Genomic DNA, 23,338 nt, shown 5'->3' on the forward strand with positions numbered 1-23,338 from the left:
CCTACCTTCCCGTTCCGCCCCGTCAGCGGCGGCCGGCCGGGATGCAGTGCCCCCGCCGCCGGGGAGGCGGGCCGCGCCGCGCCTGAGCCCTCGCACCCCTGCTCTCGCAGTCCATCTTACCTGACAGCGGTGCGGGGCCGCGCCCGCTCCCCCGCCTCGGCATGGAGGAGAAGTACAGCGGGCAGGCTCTGGCCGCCGGCGGCGTGCTGGGGCCTGTGGACGTGCCCAGCGCCCGGTAACGGCGGCGGGGCGCGGGGGGAATGGCCACTCCGCTGGGTGACGGAGGCCACGGGCGAGCTCCCTTACCTCTGGAAAGCAGCGGCCATCGCCCTTCAGCCTTCCTAGGCTGCGTGAGGGGCAGGGCCGCCGGGGAGCGGGGGGGACCGGCGGCGGAGCGTGGGCCCTGACGGCGGCGGCGTGTGCGTTGTCGCGGGTGCAAACTGCCATCTTTCCTTTTGCAGGCTGACTCGGTACATCGTGCTGCTGTGCTTCACTAAGTTTTTAAAAGCCATGGGGCTGTTTGAATCCTATGATCTTCTGAAAGCAGTCCACCTCGTGCAGTTTATCTTCATAGTGAAGCTGGGGTGAGTGTGCAGGGGCTGAAGCCTTGTCTGCCACTGTTACAGCACACTTTGTCTACAGTCTTCTTTGTCAGCATTATGTTATTACGGATTAATTGGGGAGGAGAAGACATAGCAGTGAATCCAAGAAATACTCTGTTTGTAGCAGGTTTTTTCCTTCATATTTCTGCTTACCATAAGTTCAGAATCATAGAATGTCTCAAGTTGGAAGGGACCCATAAGAGCCGTTGAGTCCAACCCCCTGCTCCTTGCAGGACTTCTGAAAACTAAACCATATGAGTAAAAGCATCATCAAGACGGATCTGGAGCTCTGACAGGCATGGTCCCGTGATCACTTCCCTGAGAAGCCTGTCCCAGTGACTGACCACCCTCTCAGTGAAGAACCTTTTCCTAATGTCCAGTCTGAACTTCGCTGACACAGCTTCATTCCATCTCCTCATGTCCTGTCACTGGTCACAACAGAGAGGAGATCAGCACCTCCCTATCCCCTGCATCCCTTAAGAAAGCTGTAGGCTGCAATGAGGTCAGCCCTCATCCTTCTCCAAGCTGGGCAAACCAAGTGATCTCAACTGCTCCTCTTAAGTCTTGCACTCAAGGCCTTTCACCATCTTAGTCACCCTTTTCTGGACACACTCTAATAGTGTGATTGTCTTAAATTGAGGTGCCCAAAACTGCACACAGTGCTCAAGGTGGGGCTGCACCAGTGCAGTGTCGAGTGGGACAATCCCCTCCCTTGACCAGCCAGCTATGCTGTTCTCGATGTACTCCAGGACGTGGTTGGTCCCTTTGGCTGCCAGGGCACACTATTAACTCATTTCCAACTTGCCATTAAGCCAGACCCCACAGATCTCTTTTTGCAGGGCTGCTCTCCAGCCTCTCGTCCCCCAGTTTGTATGTATAACCAGGATTACGCCACCCCAGGGGGAGAGTCTGGCACTTGCTCTTGTTAAATTTCATATGGTTGGTGTTTGCCCAGCTCTGTAGTCTATCCACATCTCTCTGTAAGGCCTCTTTACCCTTGAGAAACTGCAGTGGTTTTGTTACTTTAAAATTGATCGCACTATGACATTACTGATGATAGGAAACTCAGGTGTGTCCAAATTTTCTTTAAAAAGCTGTAGAAGACAAGCTTTCTTCCTTATAATTTGTATTCTTGTAGTTCTTATGAACATCAACTGCTGTTTTTCCCTGATTGAGAACTAAAATGTAGAAACTGATAGCAAATACACTGAAACAACCTTTGCAGACATAATCTTGCTTCATATTTAAGTGATATGATGTGGAAGAGCATTTCTACAATAAACTTAGCAGAGCTGGAACATTTGGAACCTCATTTTTACCTTTTATTTCAAATTATACATTGCTGGGCTTCTCACTTGCATGTTCCCAAGCACCATAGTGTTCTTCCCCATCAGTTACTCTTGATCCCAGTTGAGGAAGATACGTGGTGTTTCTTACCGTTTCTAACAAGACTGTGTATTTGGCATTCCGAATGCGAATAAGCATTTGGGTGTATGTATCTTGGTAATAAAAAAATATAGTAGTATTTCTCCTCAAAAGTTCCGAGGTCAATTATTTTTATTTTTGTAAGTCACAGGTGGGCTTCTCATTAGCCATTCTCTGAAGAATTCGCATTTAAAGTTGGCCAGAACTGTAGTTCACTTTGTCATCACCTTTGTACTGTTACCTGACACATGTAACGTAGCAGGTAAAATAAAACCAGTGAATGGAGTCAGTGAGGCCTTTTAATGGAAAATGCAGAGGAAGCCATTTTGTCAACTGAGCCTGGTACAAGAGACCTAGTTATTTAAAGCTGGTTTGAATAAAAAGCTGACTGCTAATACACTAACAGAGAAGACTTTTTTTTTTTTCTTTTAACAGGTCTGCAGTTTTTATGGTTTTGTTTCAAAAACCATTTTCTTCTGGAAAAGTGGTAACCAAGCGTCAGGTGAGTTGACATAGGTACTAGTGATTCACACTTTGTAGGTATTCTTGACGATATGGCCCTTGCCGTAACTGAAAGGGGAACAAAGGTTATTGCACTTGGAAGATGTGGTTGCAGTTACCAGAATTGTGTAACTAACTGTTCCTAGTGCGCTGTAAAAAACAACCAGCATTTTCGGCTTTTGTCAATTCATTTTGAGTGTATCATGAGAAGATTGTTCCTTGGCTTCATACAAGCATCTGTTTTGAGAACTGGATTTTCAAAAAGAGCTTAGTCTGCTTAGCTGACTTTAACAGATTCAAAGGGCACTTTCTGGAGTGCCAGAGTGTCAAAGTGCTCCAGTTATGTCCCCCACGCCAAGACAGTGCTTTCTGCGTGGTGCGTTGTGATTAGGGGCTAATCTATGCTCTTCAGACCAGTGCTGAGTTCTCAGCTTCCTAAGATGTCAGAGTAGGGCCAGGTTGGAACCTGCTGTTTTGTAAGAAATAATTTTTCTTCACCTGCTCCATATCTGTCTTGGTTTTGTGTAACTGTGTGTGCCAAAGCTTGATCCACACGTAGTGTCATCAGTGTACGTGCTCAGTAGAGAGAATCAGAAGGACAGCCTCAGAAGTTTTCCAAATGTCAGCTGCTTTCATGGCCAGACACATAATGGCAGAATTTTAAAGTGCGAACAGGAATAATCTGCATCTTTTATTTGTGTTTGGAGAAATCTCTGCACTTTCTGTTTTGCTAATAAAAATTTTTAAATTCTAGATTTTGAAGATGTGATGTTTGTCATAGGCACTTTTGTCTTGTTTAATGTATTTCTAAAATGATTACTTTTCTTCAAAAACTTGCATTTACTGTTAATTATGTATTGAATAGCTGAATTATAGCCTGCTTCCTGAAGAAAGAATTTTGACACGTGCATAAATATTTGTAGGCTTAGGTCTCAGTCTCTTTATCTCGGATGTGTTATCTAGTGCTATATGTGTTTATCAGATATATACAATAGGTTACAAAATATACAGGATCTTTGACAGGTAAATGGACTTGAATTTTTTTCAGTGTTTTTTTCAAGCTTTTCGTTGAAGAGCTCTCAAACTATACTATGCTATAGAATCTAATACTGTGGTAGAAAAGAAATAGTATGTCCAAACAAACGTTAGTTGCCTGGCAGAGTAGTTAAGAAGATAATCATACTCTAAATTTTGCAGAACTTGCAGAGCGTGTATTTTGCACGCTATTTCCATAGGTACTGTACTAAAAGAATGCTAATAATGGGGTTTATTTTGAAACTGTAGAAAACAATAATGATATACCTTTCTTTTGTAGTGGATCAAAATTTTTAAGCATGCTGTTGTGGGATGTATCATTTCACTCTTGTGGTTTTTTGGCCTTACTCTTTGTGGACCACTGAGGTAAATACATATTTACTCTAAAGAATGTTTTATTTTTTTAAGCTAATTTTTGTCATCTTTCCCTGTCTTGCTCCTTTGTTTTTTGTTTTGTGTCCATTAGCCAGCCTCTTGCTTTACTTTTTTTAATTTTAAATTGGTATTTATGCTTTTTCCTGTGAACTGTGTTGTGCTTCAGAAAAGCTACATAAAATTTTCTGTAGAACTTTAAATTTTCTTCGTTTATTCTTTGACAAGATGCCAGTGAAATTCTTGATAGTGCTTAAACTATTAATATGACTGATACAACAAGATAACTGACTGCTGTACTGACTGTGGTTTTCATCGTTTCCCTAGTCTCATTAATGTAACTCCAACTGTTTATTTAACTGTTTGAAGTCCATGGCTTGACAGCTAGCGCTAGCAGCTTGTATGCCTGTGCCAGGTGACTAGAATTGATTTCTACATTTGTTGCAGGGCACTGCTTTATCTGATTTTATGCCTGTGCTGTGTTGGAATCGGGTAGTATTACTGCATATACTCCAAGTAAAATAATTTGTGTTCTTTGCAAATAGATTTGTATTTATCCTTTTTAATTGTTTAAACTTCCTGATAAAATCACAGGATAAAGCTTTTACTGCTGTGTCACTGAATTTTAGCTGAAATAGTATGTATCAAGCTTGTGAGGTAAACTCCTTGTAAATGAATATAAGTGTTTATTTCACTTTTTATAGGACGTTGTTGCTGTTTGAGCACAGTGATGTGGTAGTACTGTCACTCCTTAGTGTCTTGTTCACAAGCTCAGGTGGAGGACCAGCAAAGGTATTTAAAAATGTATTTTACTAAATGTAAAAAATACTCGCTGCTATAAATTCACATACTTCTTTACCCGGAACAGTGTTTCAGACCTATGTTCACAGAAACTGTGCTTTTTTTTAGTTTAATTAGTGGTGAAATTATAAGAAGTACTACTTGAAATAGTAAATATGACATTAAGAGAGAAGCAGTAGGTGAAGGAGATCCAGGGCAGATACCTGAAAAGTTCTTCTATTTGTAGGCAGAAAAGAATCTTGAGAGTTATTTTTGCATTTCAGCATTCTTTGTAGTGGGATTTTGGGTTCAGACTGACAAAAGGACATATGTGCATGTAGCAGACCTGGCCTTTAGGCACTGAAGTCCAGCAGTGCAGTCTCCAGATCCTTGCCTAGCCTCTGAAATGTCCGTAGCTTTTCGCATACTTTGGTTTTTTTCTGCCAAAAACTTCTCTTAAGTACTTTAGTGTCTGCATGAGCCTATATGTGCTGAATACTTGACCCCAGTCTTTCACTTAATCACAGATCTTGCAACATACTTTGTCTGAGTCCCATTACACAGAATTTTGCTAGATGTTCTCTAACTCTGCCTAATCAGCCCTAAATGGAATGAGCTCATCCCACCACTTAGCAGTCTTGACCACTTTCACTCAAAACCAGTGACAGTTGGAGGAAGATACCTTATCATGTCATATACCTGAGGCTAGAGTACTTGCTGTGTAAGAGAAGGTCTGGCTTTGGTGTCACCTCAGGCTGGGAGTTTTGAAATCTCCATCTCATAACTACTGCTGGAGTCTCCTAATCGCTTATAGGCTGGCCTTAGAGTGAATAGCACAGTCATCTGCTCCAACATTCTACGCCGGCCCCCCTCAAATTGAGATACTTAAGGCATCCAGCATGAAGCTATTTATCTAGAAGACCATTTTTTCTCCAACTGACCACCCAAAGGTTAGATGTAGAGCTTCAGAGAGGTTCTTTGTCAGTCTGTATCTGAGAGCGCCATGCTTGGCAGTTAAGCTGTATATTTAAGGCAGCAGAAACAAGGGAGCAATAACCCTATCCTCTGAACATTTCAGCTGTTGCAAAGAGAAGTCATCTGACTTTCTGAAACAAGAGTGTGACAGCTGTATTTGGCTTCAGAAGATGAATTGTAATAGCATTTTTTAGCTGTAGAGCTCAGTGTCTTGCCAAGTTGATGAATATCAAAATTGCAGTGTCTTAAGTCAGGGTAGTGAAGCTCTGGAGCTGGGATTTCATAGCTAACTGTCCCTCCCCCACAAAAGCACTGCAGAGCTCTGCTTTCTCAGAGCCTTTGCACAGTGCTCTAGCCTTCACTTCCCCTGAGAAAAAGTTCTACAGTTTGTCCACTAGATCTTGTTTATAGCTCCTTAATGCTACAGAATATTAAATCATCAGGCTTAAGTAGCTGTGCATTCTGGCAGGCAGAAACACACCACAAAGAAGGAAGCAATCATACTTGAAATTCATAAGATGGAGACGTCTAGCTTGTTACAGAAGTGATTTGCCCTGAGTCACCTGGTAAATCTGGAATAAATATCAAATTATATTGCCAAGGTCACTTAAAAAAAAAAACAGGGTTTTTTCTCATGTTTTTCTTACTGAACTAAAATATCCTTACATTGATCTGGGAGGGAGGAGGGAGGGGACTGATTTCCCAGATATTTTACATTAATCTGTATCACCACATTATAAAAGTATTTGAGGTGGTTTTCTGGTTTGTTTGTGGTTTTGTTTCTTTTTTTTAACAGACAAGAGGTGCTGCATTTTTCATCATAGCTGTCATCTGCTTATTACTTTTTGATAATGATGACCTCATGGCTAAAATAGCAGAACATCGTATCCTTTCCTGTGTGTAAGACCAAGTGCCTGTTAGTACTGGAGCAGAGAGAATGTGAAGTTAAGTGCACTGAATTAAATATGCTTGCATTTTTCTTGATAGGAATATTACCTTTTGAGAATATTATAGCACAGGATTTTACTTTTACATCTAATTGCTGTTATTTACAACCAAATTAATGGGATTGCTTATTTTGATAATTTAGAGCACAGCTATAGATTTTAAGTTGCAGTTAAATGCTCCCTGCCCATTTGCACATACCAGACCACTTAGGATAGCTAGAAGCTTTTTTGATCAGCACTCGGTTTTTTTGGAAATTCTAGACATAATGGCTGTAGCCTAAGTGTGTGCAGTAAATGATTGACAGCCTGACTGGCAATCTTTTCTATATATCCAGAAGGATTCATAGAATCACAGAATCATAGAATGGTTTGGGTTGGAAGGGACCTTTAAAGGCCATGTAGTCTGACCCCCTTTCAAGGAGCAGGGACATCTCCAACCAGATCAGGTTGCTCAGAGCCCTATCCAACCTCACCTTGAATGTTTCCAGGGATGAAGCATCTACCACCTCTCTGGGCAACTTGTTTCCGTGCTTCAGCACCCTCATTGTAAAAAGTGTCTTCCTTATCTCTAGTCTAAATCTACCCTCTTTTAGTTTAAAACCATTACCCCTTGTCCTGTCACAACAGGCCCTGCTAAAAAGTCTGACCCCATCTTTCTTGTAAGCCCCCTTTAGGTATAGAGCTTTCTCTTCTCCAGGTTGAACAAACCCAGCTCTTTCAGCCTTTCTTCATAGGAGAGGTGCTCCAGTCCTCTGATCATTTTTGTGGCCCTTCTCTGGACTCGCTTCAACAGGTCCATTCCTTTCCTGTGTGGAGGACTCCAGAGCCAGACACAGTACTCCAGGTGGGGTCTCATGAGAGCAGAGTAGAGGGGCAGAATCACCTCCCTTGACCTGCTGGCCACGCTCCTTTTGATGCAGCGCAGGATGTGGTTGGCTTTCTGGGCTGCAAGCGCACATTGTGGTTCACATCCAGCTTTTCATCCACCTGTACTCCCAAGTCCTTCTCCACAGGGCTGCTCTCAGTCCCTTCATCTGCCAGCTGGTATTTATACCAAGGGTGGCCCCCACCCATGTGCAGGACCTTGCACTTGTCCATATTGAACCTCCTGAGGCTCACAGGGGTCCTCTTCTCGAGCTTGTGCACGTCCCTCTGTATGCCATCCCATCCCTCAGGCATGTCAGCCACACAGCTTGGCTCGGTGTCATCAACAAATTTGCTCAGGGTGCACTCAATCCTGCTGTCTGTCATTGATGAAGATAATAAACAGTACTGGTACCAGTACGGATCCCTTGGGGACACCAGTTGTCACTGACCTCTGTTCAGTTTGTGAGCCATTGTCCAGTAATCTCTGTATGTGACCATCCAGCCAATTCTTTATCCACTGAACAGTCCATCCATCAAATCCATCTCTCTCCAATTTAGATAGAAGGATGCTGTGGGGGACCCTGTCAAAGGCCTTACGGAAGTCCAGATAGATGGCATCTGTAGCTCTTTCCTTGTCCACTGATGTAGTCATGCCATTGTGGAAGGCCACTAGGTTTGTCAGGCCCTTGGTGAAGCCATGCTGGCTGCCTTGAATCACTTCCTTGTCCTTCATGGTCAATTACTCTTTGTTTTCTAAAGTTTACTTAGAAACTGGAAAGATATAGACCATATTTTAGACACTTCACTGTTTTAGTGCTTAAGTGAAAATCAATCTAATTTTTAATGCTGTTGAGTATATTTTTAGAAGTCTGGTTGACAAAATTAACATAAATCCTGTGTCATCACTGCTGTGCAGTATTTAGCAGTGACTATGTTCTCATGTTTTAAAATACTCTTTTTTTTTTTTCTTTTCCCCCCTCAATATTTTAAACTATGTATTTTCTGTGGAAATCCTTTCATCTTTCCTAAATGTAAAGGATCTGACAAACCTTAAAGCTCAGTTTGCTTACTTTTGCTTTCTGTGGTCTTCTGCTACTTTACCTATTATTTGGTTTTAAAAAAATTAATCAAATTAAATTCTTCCTTAATTTTTTTTACTTAGCTGAGGGACATCATGACAGTGCTCTTACCCATGTTCTGTATACAATCATTGCTTTCCTAGGTGTTGCGGATCACAAGGCAAGTAATTTATATTTTAGTAAGTTAATATTTATTTAAGTTTTGTAGGTAAGAATTTCTCCAGCTCAGAGCTAGTCCAAGCCTAAATCAAAACCAAAACAAGTTCAACATCCCCACCCCATATTGGCATGCAGTGGCAATGTTATTTTTGCATCCTGATTGAGTGTAAGCAACTTGAATACAGCAAGCCAAACCGTACAATATTCAGCTTGTACAGCTGATAAGGACTTTGCTGTAATGCGTGATTTTAAAAGTCTCATTAAAATTATCATAAAGCATTCTGTCATCACTGTTCTGGATGTTCATAGTGCTTTGCATACAAGCCATTTCTTCTTCATTTTGGAGATCTGTGTTTTGTTGCTGCTGCTTTTTCTTTCCACAGTCTTTCCTTTACATTAGTCATTTGTATTTGGAGACACAGATTCTGATACTTCTCAGTGGTATAGTCCCATTATAACTGGTGGCTTGAATAACTGAATATCAAAATCTTACTACATGGGATTGACCTGCCTGATTGAGTTGTTCTGTTAGCTTAGTCTTGTTGCAAAAGTGGCTGCATTGAAGACTAAAACAGGAAAAAAAAAAGTATATGGAGCAGCTGACACAGTATTAATATAAAAATAAATCAAATGTTAGAGAGACTGGTTAACTGCGCACAAAGCAAGTGTGATCTAAGGGAGATGAGATGCTGTGTGTATATCTTGTGATTCATTTATAGAACAATTTGAAAGAATATTGTGAAGAAATATGGTATGGTGCAATTAAAGGTAAGTGAATTAAAAGGTTATGAAAGACTTGGAGAAAGACTTTGGTGACATGACACTTTGGGGGTTAACATATGCTTTCAACACTTTTTCAATAATGGAAGATGGAAAACCAAGTTTTCTGTGATTTTTCTTTTTCCTCTTATGCTGTTCACTACCAATTTGCTGCTGTTGTATTCCAATTAACACCATTGAGAGTTTTAAACCTCAGGTCATATTAGGCTGTTGTGAATAGTGCTGAGGTATAACCATGTATGCTATGTTACTGTTTTTAACTAGAGTAACAATTACAGGAAATATCCTGTCTTTGGCTTTTGTTGATAAGTTAAATAAAGCATATTAATCTTTTTACATCTAAACGTCACTTTGTTTGGAGTTAGGTATTTGGCTTTTATGAAATGCTAATGGGATCCCTCTGTGTTCCCAGGGAGGAGTACTGCTGCTGGTACTGGCATTGTGCTGTAAGGTTGGTTTTCACATGGCATCCCGAAAACTATCTGTAGATGTAGGTGGAGCCAAGCGTCTTCAAGCTTTGTCTCATCTTGTGTCTGTCCTTCTGTTGTGCCCATGGGTCATTGTCCTATCTCTGACAACAGAGGTAAGATAGCAAGTACAAAAATAAATAATTTTTTCTAATGATTCTGCTTTGAAGTGCAATTTAAATCTTTCCTTTAAAATATCTTTAAAATTACCAAAGCTGCTTTCTTTATTTTTGTAGTAAGTTCTGTTTGAAAGTTTTCCTCTCTATTTTGATGTATACCTGTGTGATACCTTAAATTCCCCTTTTGTGTGATAACTTTATTTCATCTTTCTAGCTCAGGTATTATATCCTGGAGTCACGTACTAACATTGCACAAGAATTAATGACTGTATAAATAGAGGGCTCTTTTATTCTTAAGGAGTAGATTATTGTAATTTAAATACATGTTTGTTTTGCCTGCATGCTGAGGGAGAGTAGACAATTGCAAACGTGGTGTTGTATATGGCATTCCTTTTAAGCACGTAGAAGTACCTTAAATAAGGTACTGCAGTGCACATTAGCTATATGTGTCTTTATGTAGCTGGAATGTTGGTTTTATATGATAAATTAAAACTATTAAAGTATTTATGTTTTGATGGATCACTGAAAACATTTGTAATGAAAGTGATTAGATTTAATGCTGTATACACAATCACATCTAAGGGTGAGCAATCCTGTTTGAATTTTTTTTTTTATTGCAGAGTAAAGTAGAGTCTTGGTCTTCTCTCATCATGCCTTTCGTAACAGTCATCTTTTTTGTTGTGATCCTGGATTTCTATGTGGAGTCCATATGCTCTGTCAAGATGGAAGCTTCCACGTGTGCTCGATATGGATCCTTTCTTACTTTCATTAGTGCACTGCTTTTTGGCAACTTTTGGACACATCCAATAACAGACCAGCTTCGAGCTATGAACAAGCCACCACACCATGAAAGCACAGAGCATGTTCTTTCTGGAGGGGTGGTAGTGAGTGCTGTCTTCTTCATTTTATGTACGTATTCTTATTTGTCTTTTAATAAATGTATTGTCTGTGTGGCTGGGAAGCCAATCAGAAAATGGATGTGTGCAGAATTGTTTTGGATGGGCTTTTGTGGATTCTTTTTAATAAAAAGGGCATGAACTTTGTGCTCTTTTACTGTCTGTCTACAAAAAAAATAATGTAATAGATCTACTCTGTTGTGGAAGCGATGATCTAATTTTACATAGCAATGAAATGTAATGATAAACCTCAAAGATGAAGCTGACAATCACTTTGCTGCCTGCAGTTTTCTTGTAAGCTTTGATTGCAGATAAAAGACATTATAAAATAGCTGTGAAGCTTAGAAACAGCAACAAAAACTTCAGTACTTTCCTTGCAGCTGCCAATATCCTGTCCTCCCCCTCCAGGAAAGGGCAGAAGGGTACCCTTATTGGCTATTCCCCTGAAGGCACTCCTCTCTATAACTTCATGGGTGATGCATTGCAGCAGAGCTCTCAGTCATTACCCCGGTTTATTAAGGAGTCACTGAAACAAATCCTTGAGGAGTATGATTCTAGGCAGATCTTCTATTTCTTGTGCCTAAATCTGGTAAGTGCATGGGGTTGTTTTTTTTCCCAAACCAAATCACAGTAGTACATGCATGGTACAGTAAGAACAGTTATTCTTTAAAAGGTTCCCATGATTGATTGTTTTTAAAGTGACCCTTGATAGAGTAGTTTCATTAGATGGAATGTGAAAATAGGATATTCTTATGCTAATCTTACAGTAAGTGGCAGGTCACTTTGATTTGTTGTCACAGTGTGACACGGGTTCTATGTGTAACTTATACCAGTAAGTAAATATTTGTATAATGGTATGTTTAAGATTGAGGTATCTCAATGTTACCAGCAGATAAGCTGAAACTAAAAAGCCCTTCAAGGATGGGGACAATAAAATAGTAAATGTGGGAACAATTAGCATCATTTTGGAGTAGACTGGTTTTGTTTCTAGCTTCTCTCTTTCTTGAATAGGAAAAGATCATACAGTAAGCAAGACTGATAGAAACTCTTTTGCAAAGATCTCTCTTTGTTCCTTGGCAATTATTGAAGAAAATAGGGGGAGAAACTTGAAGTATCCATGATAACTTCAAGGAATTCCATTATGGAATATGAAAGATGGGAAAGAAAGTTTATAGACAAACCAATTAATAATAGTAAATCATACAGGAAATAGTTTCCTGCTAGCTACCAAGGCATTAAATTATAAGTTAATCTTTGAGGAAAAATTGAAACTCTTTTTTGTTTTAGGCTTTCACTTTTGTGGAGCTTTTTTATGGAGTATGGACCAATAGCCTTGGTCTTATTTCTGATGGATTTCACATGCTTTTTGATTGTTCTGCGTTAGTGATGGGGCTTTTTGCAGCTCTGATGACAAGATGGAAAGCAACTCGCATATTTTCCTATGGGTATGTATATTAGATCCCTAATCTGAAAATTATTATTCTTGCTCATTTTCAAAATGCCTTGCTATAGAAGTATGTTTGGGATGTTTTAATGGTGCATGCTTCTGTGGGTTTTTTACTTTGTCTTTTGTTCCATTTGTGTTCATGCTATTCCACTCTTACCCCCATGAAAAATTGTCTGAAATGTAATTTTCATTTATCTCTACAAATAAAATTTTATCACTGTGAATATTATTTAGAAATTGCCTCACTCTATGTATGTATCTATGTCAAACAAAAATAGATATTAAAAGTCAGAGTTTACATGAAGATTTCAATTCTGCTGACATAATCAAAATTTATATGGTTAAATTGCATGATATTTTAGCAGCTGAAGCCCTGAATGTGCCATATATATTTAAAAATACTTATATTATTATAGTTTTATACTATTGGTGTTTGGACTAGCTACCTCTTGGTCAAAAATAAATAACACAGAAATTAAGGCATAATTTTGTGGCACTGAGGAAAAAATCAAATAAATGTTAATGCTGTATTAAATATATCATAACTTTATTTATTATAACTTTTATGTATTTATTCAGAGTACCCATTTTTCACTCTCAAAGGTACATATGTTTGCTTTCAGGTATGGACGTGTAGAAATTCTCTCTGGATTTATTAATGGCCTCTTCCTGATGGTAATTGCTTTCTTTGTCTTCATGGAATCAGTGGCCAGACTGGTGGATCCTCCAGACATAGACACAAACATGCTAACTGTAAGTTTTGTCATTCTCTTTGAATGTTGTTTGGCAGTTAATGGTTCAATTATGTTCATCTTAATTATAAGAAAAAGTTAAGGAGACTAAACTTGCATACTCAAGAGATCTAAACTGTGCCTTGATTTTTTAACATAGTCTGATTTGAAAATCCAAACTATATCTAGATTTAAAATACAAAAATATATAGGGGTGAATACATTTAAATTATAACAGTTAAATTGAATTTTCTTCTGAGATGTTACAGCTCTAATCTCTTTAGGTGGTGGTCTTTCTACAGTAAAACATGGTAAGGAGATAGTCTGTAGAAGACTAAATTTGGTTGTGCTGTTACATGTACCAATGTCGATTACTACACAAAAGATTTTGTATTAGTCTCTGACGAACTTCAAAACTCCACCTGAATTCACAGCATTATGCTGAGTGTGTTACTATGGCGTAAATAATCATGAAGCTGTGCATAGCTAATCTTAACTACAGCTGTGTCTCTCTGCCTCCCATAGCCTCTTCAGGGGCTCCCCACTTAAACTTTCAAGCTTTCGTCCCTTTCTTTCAAACTATTTTTTTTTTTATTATGAAATTCTGCAAATCCAAGCTGTCACTTAACCTCATTTCCAGCTTCACTTGTTTTCTCTCTCACATGCACACACACAAATTGGTGCTGTCCTGCTCTCTCAGTGACAAAGAGAAAGATTTTTATGTAGACACAATTAGAAATATGCATTACTGGAATTGAGACCTGATTTTTTTTTCCTTTTTAATCTTCAATATTCACTCCATTTCAACTACTGATTTTGTTTCTTGGGGTGGAAGGAGTTATCCCCTCTACGTGAACGAGCACAGTCTGCATAGCCAAGGAAAGGTCTAATAGCCCCCAAGTAGGACTTGCTTAACTCCTTCATTAGTTGGAATTACTCTTATGCTTTGCTAGTTTTTCTTGAGAAGAGTAGAAAAATAGGCAGACAGATAAAAAGCACAACTCAACCAATAAAGCAGTAGTTGCTTTCTTCAGTTAAGTGCAATTTTAGGTAAGTTTGTGTCCTAAATACAATATAATTATTTTTTTTTTACCAATCAAAGCAAAGCAAAGCTTGTATTCAAACCACTTTATCTCTTTTTGAAAGTAAATAAAATAAATCGCCCCTTTTTAAAACTAAATTTGTTGTCTTGTCTGGATTTGTGAATACTAGGTTTTGCATTTTGGTGGTGATTATTGGCTGGGGTTTTTGGGAAGGTTGAGGAGAACTGGATTTTTTTGAGAGGGGAAGAAAATTCCTTTGAAACCAGCTTGTATGCTGAAAGGATATGATGGGGAATCCTTATTAGAATAATCCTTCAGTTGATTATAAATCTTACATGGTTTTTCTTAATTAGGTGCACAGTGTTTCAGTTACCATATTCTAGAAAATAAATTTGAAAACCTAGGAGGATATAGTGATGTTAAAGACTTTTCTCCCTCTCACAGCCGGTCTCTGTTGGAGGGCTGATCGTAAACCTTGTTGGTATCTGTGCCTTCAGCCACGCTCACTCCCATGGGGCTTCTCGCGGAGGTTGTCACTCACACGATCACAGCCATTCTCACCACGGACACAGCCACAGCCATGGGCACGGCCATTCCCACAGTGACCATGGGCACAGCCACGGACATTCCCACGGGTCTTCTGGAGGAGGCATGAATACCAACATGAGAGGCAAGTACAGATTGTTGAATCGTAAATGATGATGTGTGTGATTTGCAGCAGACTTTGAAGATTTTCAGAATCAGACCCAGTACTATGCATCACTCTTAAAATCTCTCTCCAGGAGTGATCTGACAGCCATTTAATGTGGTATACATGAATTTCTCAAACTATTTCTTCATTAATGAGTTTAACTTCAAGAAACATAACTTGAAATGTTGCTTTGCATGGCTTTCTTGGATGTGGGCAATACCTAAGGACCAATAAAAAGCGTTAGCCTATAGTCTTCACCAACATTAATATATAATCATTGTAAACCTTACTGAATAAGCTTAAAGTCCTTGTTTCAAAGTTTTGTCTAGAAAAGAAAGTACAAGGACTTCTCTATAAAGATATTGCCATACTTCTAGGTATCATATGACAGCTGGTTGTAAAAACACTGGGGAAGGGGATAATAAGCAGACGTAAAAATGCAGACCAGCAGTCTAGAATATGCTTCTATTTGTGATTCAGAAGATAAGGTGGTAAAGATGAAATTTTTTTATTTTTTCAAATCTAAAATCAGAAGCTAACAGAGAAGGGCAATGTATATAAAATTTCAGCATAGCTACTTCTTAGAACTTTTTGCCAAGTAGTTAGAAAGTAGTTATTTACCAACTGCCTGGTTTATAAAAGAAAAAATCTATAAAGGAATGAGTTTTTTCTGTAAGCTGGTCAGAGCATAAGCATTTTAGCTAATAGTCTCATATTTCATTTGTTGTTTTACATCCTAATTCAGTTGGCTATTCTGTTTTCTGGCATTTTTGTGAAGCCTGCCCATGCTCTTAGCTATTTCAATATTCTTTCAAATCCTGATGCTTAACTGGCACTAGTCTTACAAATGGTTAGAGATTTATTTTTCTATGTCCATTGAGTGTACCTTGAGAATACTACCCACCATTAAAGCATTATAAAGTATAAAATTCCTAGCAGCAGCAGGAATAAAAAAACAAATGGTATATTAATATCTGCCTACATTAGCAGACCAGCGCATTTATACTGATCTTTTTATCATCTGTTAAGGACCAGAGAGTCCCTCTATACAGAGTTAAATGATTATGCTATATAGTACAAATTCCACTAAGAATTTAAGGAGTATTCATGTTTGGCTTAATCTGCAAATACCTGCCTAGATCATTGCACTATAGAGTATTTTTTTTTTTACATTGATTTGTCAGTTAGCATGAGAAAAGTTAAGTGTTTTTTTTTCTTATTTTTGCACCACATTAGGCATATAATTGCCTCTGTTTAGCTTGAGGGGTGTTTATTATATTTAATAAACCCTACTAAGTTTCCACTATTTAACATATACATACATTTTAAACAGAACTGTTCAACTTAATCACTCAGTTTATTTTGTTTTCAGGTGTGTTTCTGCATGTGTTAGCAGATACTCTTGGCAGTGTTGGTGTTATCGTATCCACGATATTTATTCAACAATTTGGATGGCTCATAGCTGATCCACTCTGCTCTCTTTTTATTGCTACATTGATTTTTCTTAGCGTTATCCCACTATTGAAAGATGCCTGTCAAGTGCTTTTGTTGAGGATACCTCCGGAACAGGAGAAAGATCTGCATGCTGCTTTAGAAAAGGTCAGAACTGCCATTCTAAATGTTTTCATATACAAACATGCAAAGCTATAACTGGTTTTAATAATTATTGAACTCAAGGAGTTCAGTCTGACAGCTTCCGTTGTCTTAGATAACTTCATGTCTCAAGTTGTTTTAAATCTATTTTGCAGAGATATGAGAGGATTAGGAGTTCTACTGTTTTGCAACTAAAAAAAGCTTGTACTATTTTTTGTTTTTATGGGTAGCTCATTTCAGACACATATGGTAACAGTATGGGAAAGGTACTTAATACTAAGAAAATAATGTAGCAATTGCCGGAAGCTTGCGACCTTTTTAAGTTTGATGTGTACAGTTCAGGCTACAGGATTATATCCTGAGCCTGTAATTGCAGGTTTTCTTATTTGTCCATATCATGAAAGGTGTGCTGGTTCACAGTAGGTGAGATGGCAAAAGTAAAGTTTTTTCTAATTACTTTTTCATTCTAGTCCATTCTCTTCCTGTCTGCTGCAGTAGGCTGCTTTGAGGCTGTACCTAAGTCTTTACTGTTGGCTCATTTGAAGTTCCTGCCCAGAATCATAGTGCAGACTCAGTGTGGAGAGCTGCTCTCTGTCAAAGAACTAGTTACGTATTCTTCGAGGATGCCATCAACTAGAGGCAGCAAGGAAGACTGTCCTGATGGTGTCCTGTAAATTAGTAGAGGGGGAGATGTGTTCTTCTCTGTGTGAGAGAAAAAATAAATGGAAATTGGCTGGAAGAGACTTGTGTAGTGAAAGGAAAGTGAGGCAGAGAGTGGGGTCTCACTTTTTGATGAGGGAAGATGGCAATTCTTAGAGACTGAAGAAGAAGAAAATACTTTTTTAAAACAATAAAAGAGCAATTCATTAAAAGATAATAAGAAAAGGATTTTTAAAAATACATCACAGTAAAACAATATGTTTGCTATAGGCTGACCTCAGCCAGCAGCCTGGCATCCATACAGCCACTTGCTTGCTCCCTCCTTTACCTCCACCACTGCCAGTGCAACAGGGGAGAGAACAGGAAGAGCAAGAGCAAGAAAAATCTGGGAGGAATATAAAGGCAGTTTAAGAGGTGAAGGAGAGATCTGGGGGGGCGCGGGAGGGAAAAGCAGTGCACCATCTCCCAGAAGCAGACTAGCAGACTGATGCCCAGATGGTCTCCAAGCAACAGCCACTTTGGAAGCAAAAAAAAACCCCTTCTTTCTGTACCCCAGTTTTTATTGCAGAGCATGGCATTATATGGCATGCAATATCCCTCTGCCTAACCTGGGTCAGCTGTCCCAGCTGCCCCCACCCTACCTGCTGAAGTGAGGGCAGAGTGGGAAAAAGAGAAAGCCTTGACCGTGCCCAAGCACTGTTCAGCAATAGCCGAAACACTGGTACGTTATCAAAACTGGTTTAGGCACAAATCCAAGCCATAGCACCTCACCCACTGTTGTGAAAAGAGTTGAGTCCATCTCAGCCAGACCCAGTACAAAGATCAATTTCAAAAATTTATATATTATGGGAAGATACTACATCTCTGAATTAAGTCCAGCTATGATAACTAAATAGCTGCTTATCCTGGATAGTGAGGTAACAGATGCCCTGACATGGTTAAGTGCCCTGACAACTTTCTGGTTCGTCTGTCCATTGGTGTAACTGTGCTCTGTATGCTACATCAGTTTTTTCTCATCCTATTTAGCATTGCACTCTGCTGGGTTTTTCATTTGTTTTCACTTTCAGCTTCTAGTCTTTGATGGTAGTAGTAAGGTGACCTTTCAATACTACAGATTTCTGTATACAGCTTAGCTGGAAAGCTGCTTTGCTATACAGCTTTGTTTCCCTGTGAAATATTTACCACCAATACTCATGCACATACACAAGTTTAAAATGTATTCTTAAATTAATTGTCTGTAACGTAATTTCTTTACAGATTCAGAAAATAGAGGGAGTCATATCCTACAGAGATCCTCATTTTTGGTGTCATTCTGCAAGCGTTGTAGCAGGTACAATACATGTGCAAGTCGTATCAGATATGATGGAACAGAGAATTGTACAGCAGGTAAGTTGCAAGGGTTTTAGACCCTAATGTCTTAATTTCTTACTCTGTAGCCCTTTTTCAGTCATAGACTGAAGTTTGAAGCTGCTGTTTGTGATTATTTTTGTAGCTATTAATTGATGTCTCAGAGCTGATCTCTAATGCTGTACTCCCCCTTTGCCTGCTAGCTTGGAATTAGCTGCATAAAAAAATTGTTTCCTAAAACATCTGCCAAAATCGCAAAGATATGGGGGTGTTTTTCCTCACAGTTGAAAGTGGCTCTACATCTGCTGTGGGAAAAGGAAGAGGAGGTGGATTTCATGCTGCAAAACAGGCAGTAAACAATAGGGATATCTGGATGCTAATTGTGTGTTTGTAACTGGCTGACTAATACCTGTCTGCCTTGAGATTTTTCTTTTCCATAAAAAGACATTATTTCCTTATGCAAGACACTGAGATATTATGCAGAAGTTGCAAAGCCATACCATGTGAAGCTAGTCTTTGCTTTCCAGAAAACTGAATTCTATATGATGGTATTTTTTTTAATCTGCAGTATTTCAGAGCCAGAATCCTGCAGGTTACTGTGGGATGCATACCAAGTGTAATACTAATGTTAACCATACTATTCTGTTCAGGTTACAGCGATTCTGAAAGATGCTGGTGTAAACAACCTAACTGTCCAGGTGGAGAAGGAAGCTTATTTTCAACACATGTCGGGACTCAGTACAGGATTTCAGGATGTCCTTGCAATGACTCAGCAACTGGAATCCATGAAATACTACAAAGATGGTACTTACATCATGTGATACAAAGTCATGTTCGCTAAAGGAGGTGTAAATGGTGAAGGTGTAGGATTCCATATTCATTACTTTTTGTCAGGAGATCTTGCACATACATGTACAGAAAAAAAAAATGTACTATATATTTGAATTTTTTAAGCATACTATCTATATTAAAATTGGATCAAGATGCTTTTGTAAAGGAAATCTGATGGACATGAATATTTGCTGTGTATATGAAAAGAATGGAAATCTTAAATACTGTACTTAGTGTTTATTAAACAGAAGTCTTGCAACTTGTGGATGAGCATGGATATATTTCATGCTTTCTCTTAAGTGTGGAACATCATGGTTATAATGATGTTCATGTTAGCAGTGAGAAACAGAAATAGTTTCTATTGGAATGCAAGCATCCCATCAACTGAAAAATATTTTTCTTTCTTTCAAGCATAGCTTGAAGACTCTTTGAATTAAAAAAAAAAAGACATGTTTATTATGGGGAGTACAAAACCACAGGAAGACATGGTTTTTGCACACTTTGTTAGATAATAGAAATACACAGTTTTTATTATGTCTCAGTGTACAGATCTTATTTCTAAACTTAATGCATCAAAGCAAATAGATGGTGCCATTTTAAATTTATATCAAATTGGTTTTTTAAGAAGAGAAATCCACAGGTTAACAGTGAGAAACTGGGAGGGGAAAAAATTGTAAACACTTTTCTGTTTCCTGTGAAGACTCAGAACCAAAAAAAAAACTCTGTAAAATAATTTTTTTTGTCCTTTTTGTATGTATAACTGCAAATGCAATAGTTTGAAGCTTAGAGGTAATTAATCAGTGGGCATTTTAGCACTCAGCTAAACTTCACCTCTTCAAGGTATGTTACTCTGTCATTAACTTGCTTTTTTTCATAATACCGTGACACAGCTGCTGCTGTGCTGAAGCCAGCTACTGTTGTGTATTACCGAAGCAAGCAGTCCAGGTCTAAACCGTGAACATAGTTTGGGATTTGGCAAGTTGCTGAAACAAACTGTAGAGGGTTCTTGACTGGAAGGAGAAAGAGTGTTTAAGAAAGAATTATGTATGTTGAGGGCTTAATACCACAAGGAAAACAAATCTCTGTCTTTAGTGAAAACCTGTCAACAGGGTAATAACATAGGTCTTCAGAAGTAGTTATCCTTACATCTGTTTACAGTCTTCCTGTGCCCCTTTTTCTTCTTGTGTGAAGCCCTTAAATATTTTCCTTCAAATTCAGCAAATCAGTTCAGTGGTTAGCAAGAATGAGTACATCTTTCTCCATTCCATGTATCACAGCACTCTTATTTTGTCATATTGTTTGCTTATCCTGGTTTTTAGGATCAGTACCCGGGTATCATGATAGACTGGACTTGATGTTACTGGAATTTGAGGATTGAGTGGTGTAGGAACTACATGATCAGACCAGATTCACCAGCAATGCAGTTTGAGATGTCCCTCAGTAATTCTGCTTCTCTTGTGATCAGGCTGTTTATGCAAACTGCATAGTTTATTTTGTAACTGTAAAACAAATTTGCATTCTGTTCTCTTTCTCCCATGCTGTCTTTAAACCCCATCTGCAGTACAGGACTGACTTGAAAAACTGCAGTGAGAAAGTTTCTAAAAGTTGTGTTGCTTTTACATAGAGTGGTGAAGATTGCACAAATCACAGTCCCTCATTTCTCAGCACTGCAGAACCAGCAGAGTTCTCGAAGCTTGATCCTGTTTTCTTCTGAGCTATGCCGCCAGCAGTGGTTTCTCACTTTGCCTCCTCCAGAACGCCCAAATAAGTGCTAGAATTACGCTCTCTAGGGTGATCTTTTGATTTTGGAAACCATTCTCACACAAAAAGCTTCAGTTAATATTTGCACGTGCCACTCAAGTTGAAGGTGATTCTACTGGACCTGACAACATTTCACTAAACTGAGCCTTAGCCCCATCGTGATGGGTAGATGTGCCGATGTGCAATTGCAGCCCAGAAAGCCAACCAGATCCTGGGCTATATCAAAAGGAGAGTGGCCAGCAGGTCCAGGGAGGTGATTCTGCCCCTCTGCTCTGCTCCCCCACCTGCAGTGCTGTGTCCAGCTCTGGAGCCCCCAACACAAGAAAGACGTGGACCTGTTGGAAAGAGTCCAGAGGAGGGCCATGAAGGTGATCAGAGGGCTGGAGCACCTTTCCTATGAGGACAGGCTGAAAGAGTTGGGGCTGTTCAGCCCGGAGAAGAGAAGGCTCCAGGGAGACCTTATAGTGGTCTTCCAGTACCTAAAGGGGGCCTACAGGAAAGATGGGGAGAAACTTTTTAGCTGGGCCTGTTGTGAAAGGATGAGGGGTAATGGGTTTAAAACAGAAGGAGACAGATTCAGACTGGATATAAGGAAATAATTTTTTACGATAAGGATGGTGGAACACTGGAACAAGTTGCTCAGAGAGGTGGTGGATGCCCCATCCCTGGAAACGTTCAAGGCCAGGTTGGACTGGGCTCTGAGCAACCTGCTCTGGTTGGAGATGTCCCTGCTCCTTGCAGAGGGATCAGACTAGATGAGCTTTAAAGGTCCCTTCCAACCCAAACGATTATGATTCTACGAAAAGGGAGGTGATTCTTTTCAAATCAAGTTTGCTTAACAATTGAGAAGCTTTCATGCTTGCCACAACTGAGCAAACGATGATTTCCTACTTCAGCAGCCAGCAACAGGACCTGAAACAAACTAAGGGGGCTGGGACCACGTGAGATGGCCATGCCAGTGAGGATCAGCTCGTGCCTGGATACTTCACAGGCAAGTGCAAACCTGCACCATGACAGGCACGCGGCCACTTTCCATCCTGTGATTCCATGGTTTCTGCAGCGGGGCAGCTTCCGTGCGGGTCATTTCATTTGTACGCAGGCAGGTGCAACAGAACTCTTTTGAAGATTAAAACACAGATTTAAAATAAGCAGCTGCCATGCACTGTACATCTGGCGGCAGGCAATGTATGTGTGTATAATAATGAAAAATAAATGTTGTTTCCAGCAGTCTTTTCAGTTTGTGCAGCACCTCTTGACTTTTTCTGGCTCAAGCCCTCCCTGGGCCGGGAGCGAGGAAGAGAAATCCCGGCGGGACCGGGAGCTCGGGCGCCGCCTCCGGCAGCTGGCGCTGCAAGCCGCTGCGCGCCCCCGGAACGCGCCGCCGCCGCGGGCTCCGCGCACAGCTCCGGGCCGCGCCTCGCGCCCCGAGGACGCGGGCTCGGGCGCCGCCTGCTGGCGGACGAGGGGAAGAACCCGAAAACGGCCCAGGGGCGCGCACGAGTGGGCCACTCCCCCCCCTTTTCCGAATCCGCGTGGCCGTTCGTCGCCGGTCGCCATAGGAACGTGTGCGGGCGGGGCCGCCCGCAGCCAATAGGGAGGCAACGGGTGCCACTCAGCGGCGGCGGCTGACGGAGTTGAAGACGTGGGGGCCTGGGGAGACCTGTGCTTCGCTTGCCGCTCCGCCCCGCACCTGCCCCGCACCTGCCCCGCACCTGCCGTCCCGCCATGGCGCTCATGGCTGACAAGGCAGATGCGGGACGGGACGAGCCAAGCCGAGCCTGCCCGGCCCAGAGAGGAGAGGACAGCGGAGCGAGCTGTCACATCGCGACGCGGGGGTGGGTGGGTGGGGTGGGGCTCGCTGCCCGGCCTAATATGTGCGGCCATGCCCCCGGCTGTGCAACCCCCCGTCCCGCATCTGCAGCCCTCCGGCTTGGCGGGTGTGTAGCCAGTGCCGCTCTCCCCCGGCTCCTCGCCTCCAGCCCGCCGGTTTCGGGCAGGGGTGCGTGCCGCCCCGCCCCGCCCCCGGTTCCCTTCCTGCAGCTCTCGGGTGTCCGGCCGTGGCGGTGCCGCTGACCGCCCTCCCTTCTCCCCGCAGCACGCTCTCATGCCCACCGATGCCAGGGCGAAGAGAAGATCGCTGCCTGTCGCCAAGCGCCGGATGGCGACGGTGGCCACGGTCCCCAAGGTGAAGCTGCGGCCCCGCACCGCCCTGAGGGACATCGGCAACCGC

The 23,338-nt window shown here is 40.9% G+C and overlaps 1 protein-coding gene across 2 annotated transcripts; it reads left to right on the top strand.

Annotated features, from left to right (window-relative positions):
• On the top strand, window positions 1-19,881 carry SLC30A5 (solute carrier family 30 member 5). 2 transcript variants are annotated; one of them, XM_086770126.1, is made up of 16 exons: window positions 1-235; window positions 462-584; window positions 2,463-2,529; window positions 3,844-3,929; window positions 4,640-4,727; window positions 6,487-6,574; window positions 8,667-8,747; window positions 9,939-10,105; window positions 10,729-11,017; window positions 11,385-11,593; window positions 12,292-12,449; window positions 13,075-13,204; window positions 14,670-14,895; window positions 16,289-16,515; window positions 18,427-18,555; window positions 19,167-19,881. In XM_086770126.1, the coding sequence occupies exons 1-16, from the start codon at window positions 162-164 to the stop codon at window positions 19,335-19,337; spliced, it is 2,313 nt and encodes a 770-aa protein (XP_086626252.1). In that variant the 5' UTR covers window positions 1-161; the 3' UTR covers window positions 19,338-19,881. The 2 variants fall into 2 exon arrangements, with proteins under 2 accessions (XP_086626252.1, XP_086626253.1); XM_086770127.1 differs by lacking the exons at window positions 6,487-6,574; window positions 8,667-8,747 and having other exon boundaries at window positions 9,935-10,105.
• Window positions 19,882-23,338: the final 3,457 nt, after the last annotated feature.

The sequence above is a fragment of the Chlamydotis macqueenii genome, chromosome Z (assembly GCF_036417535.1).
Source record: "Chlamydotis macqueenii isolate bChlMac1 chromosome Z, bChlMac1.mat, whole genome shotgun sequence".
Taxonomy (NCBI): domain Eukaryota; kingdom Metazoa; phylum Chordata; class Aves; order Otidiformes; family Otididae; genus Chlamydotis; species Chlamydotis macqueenii.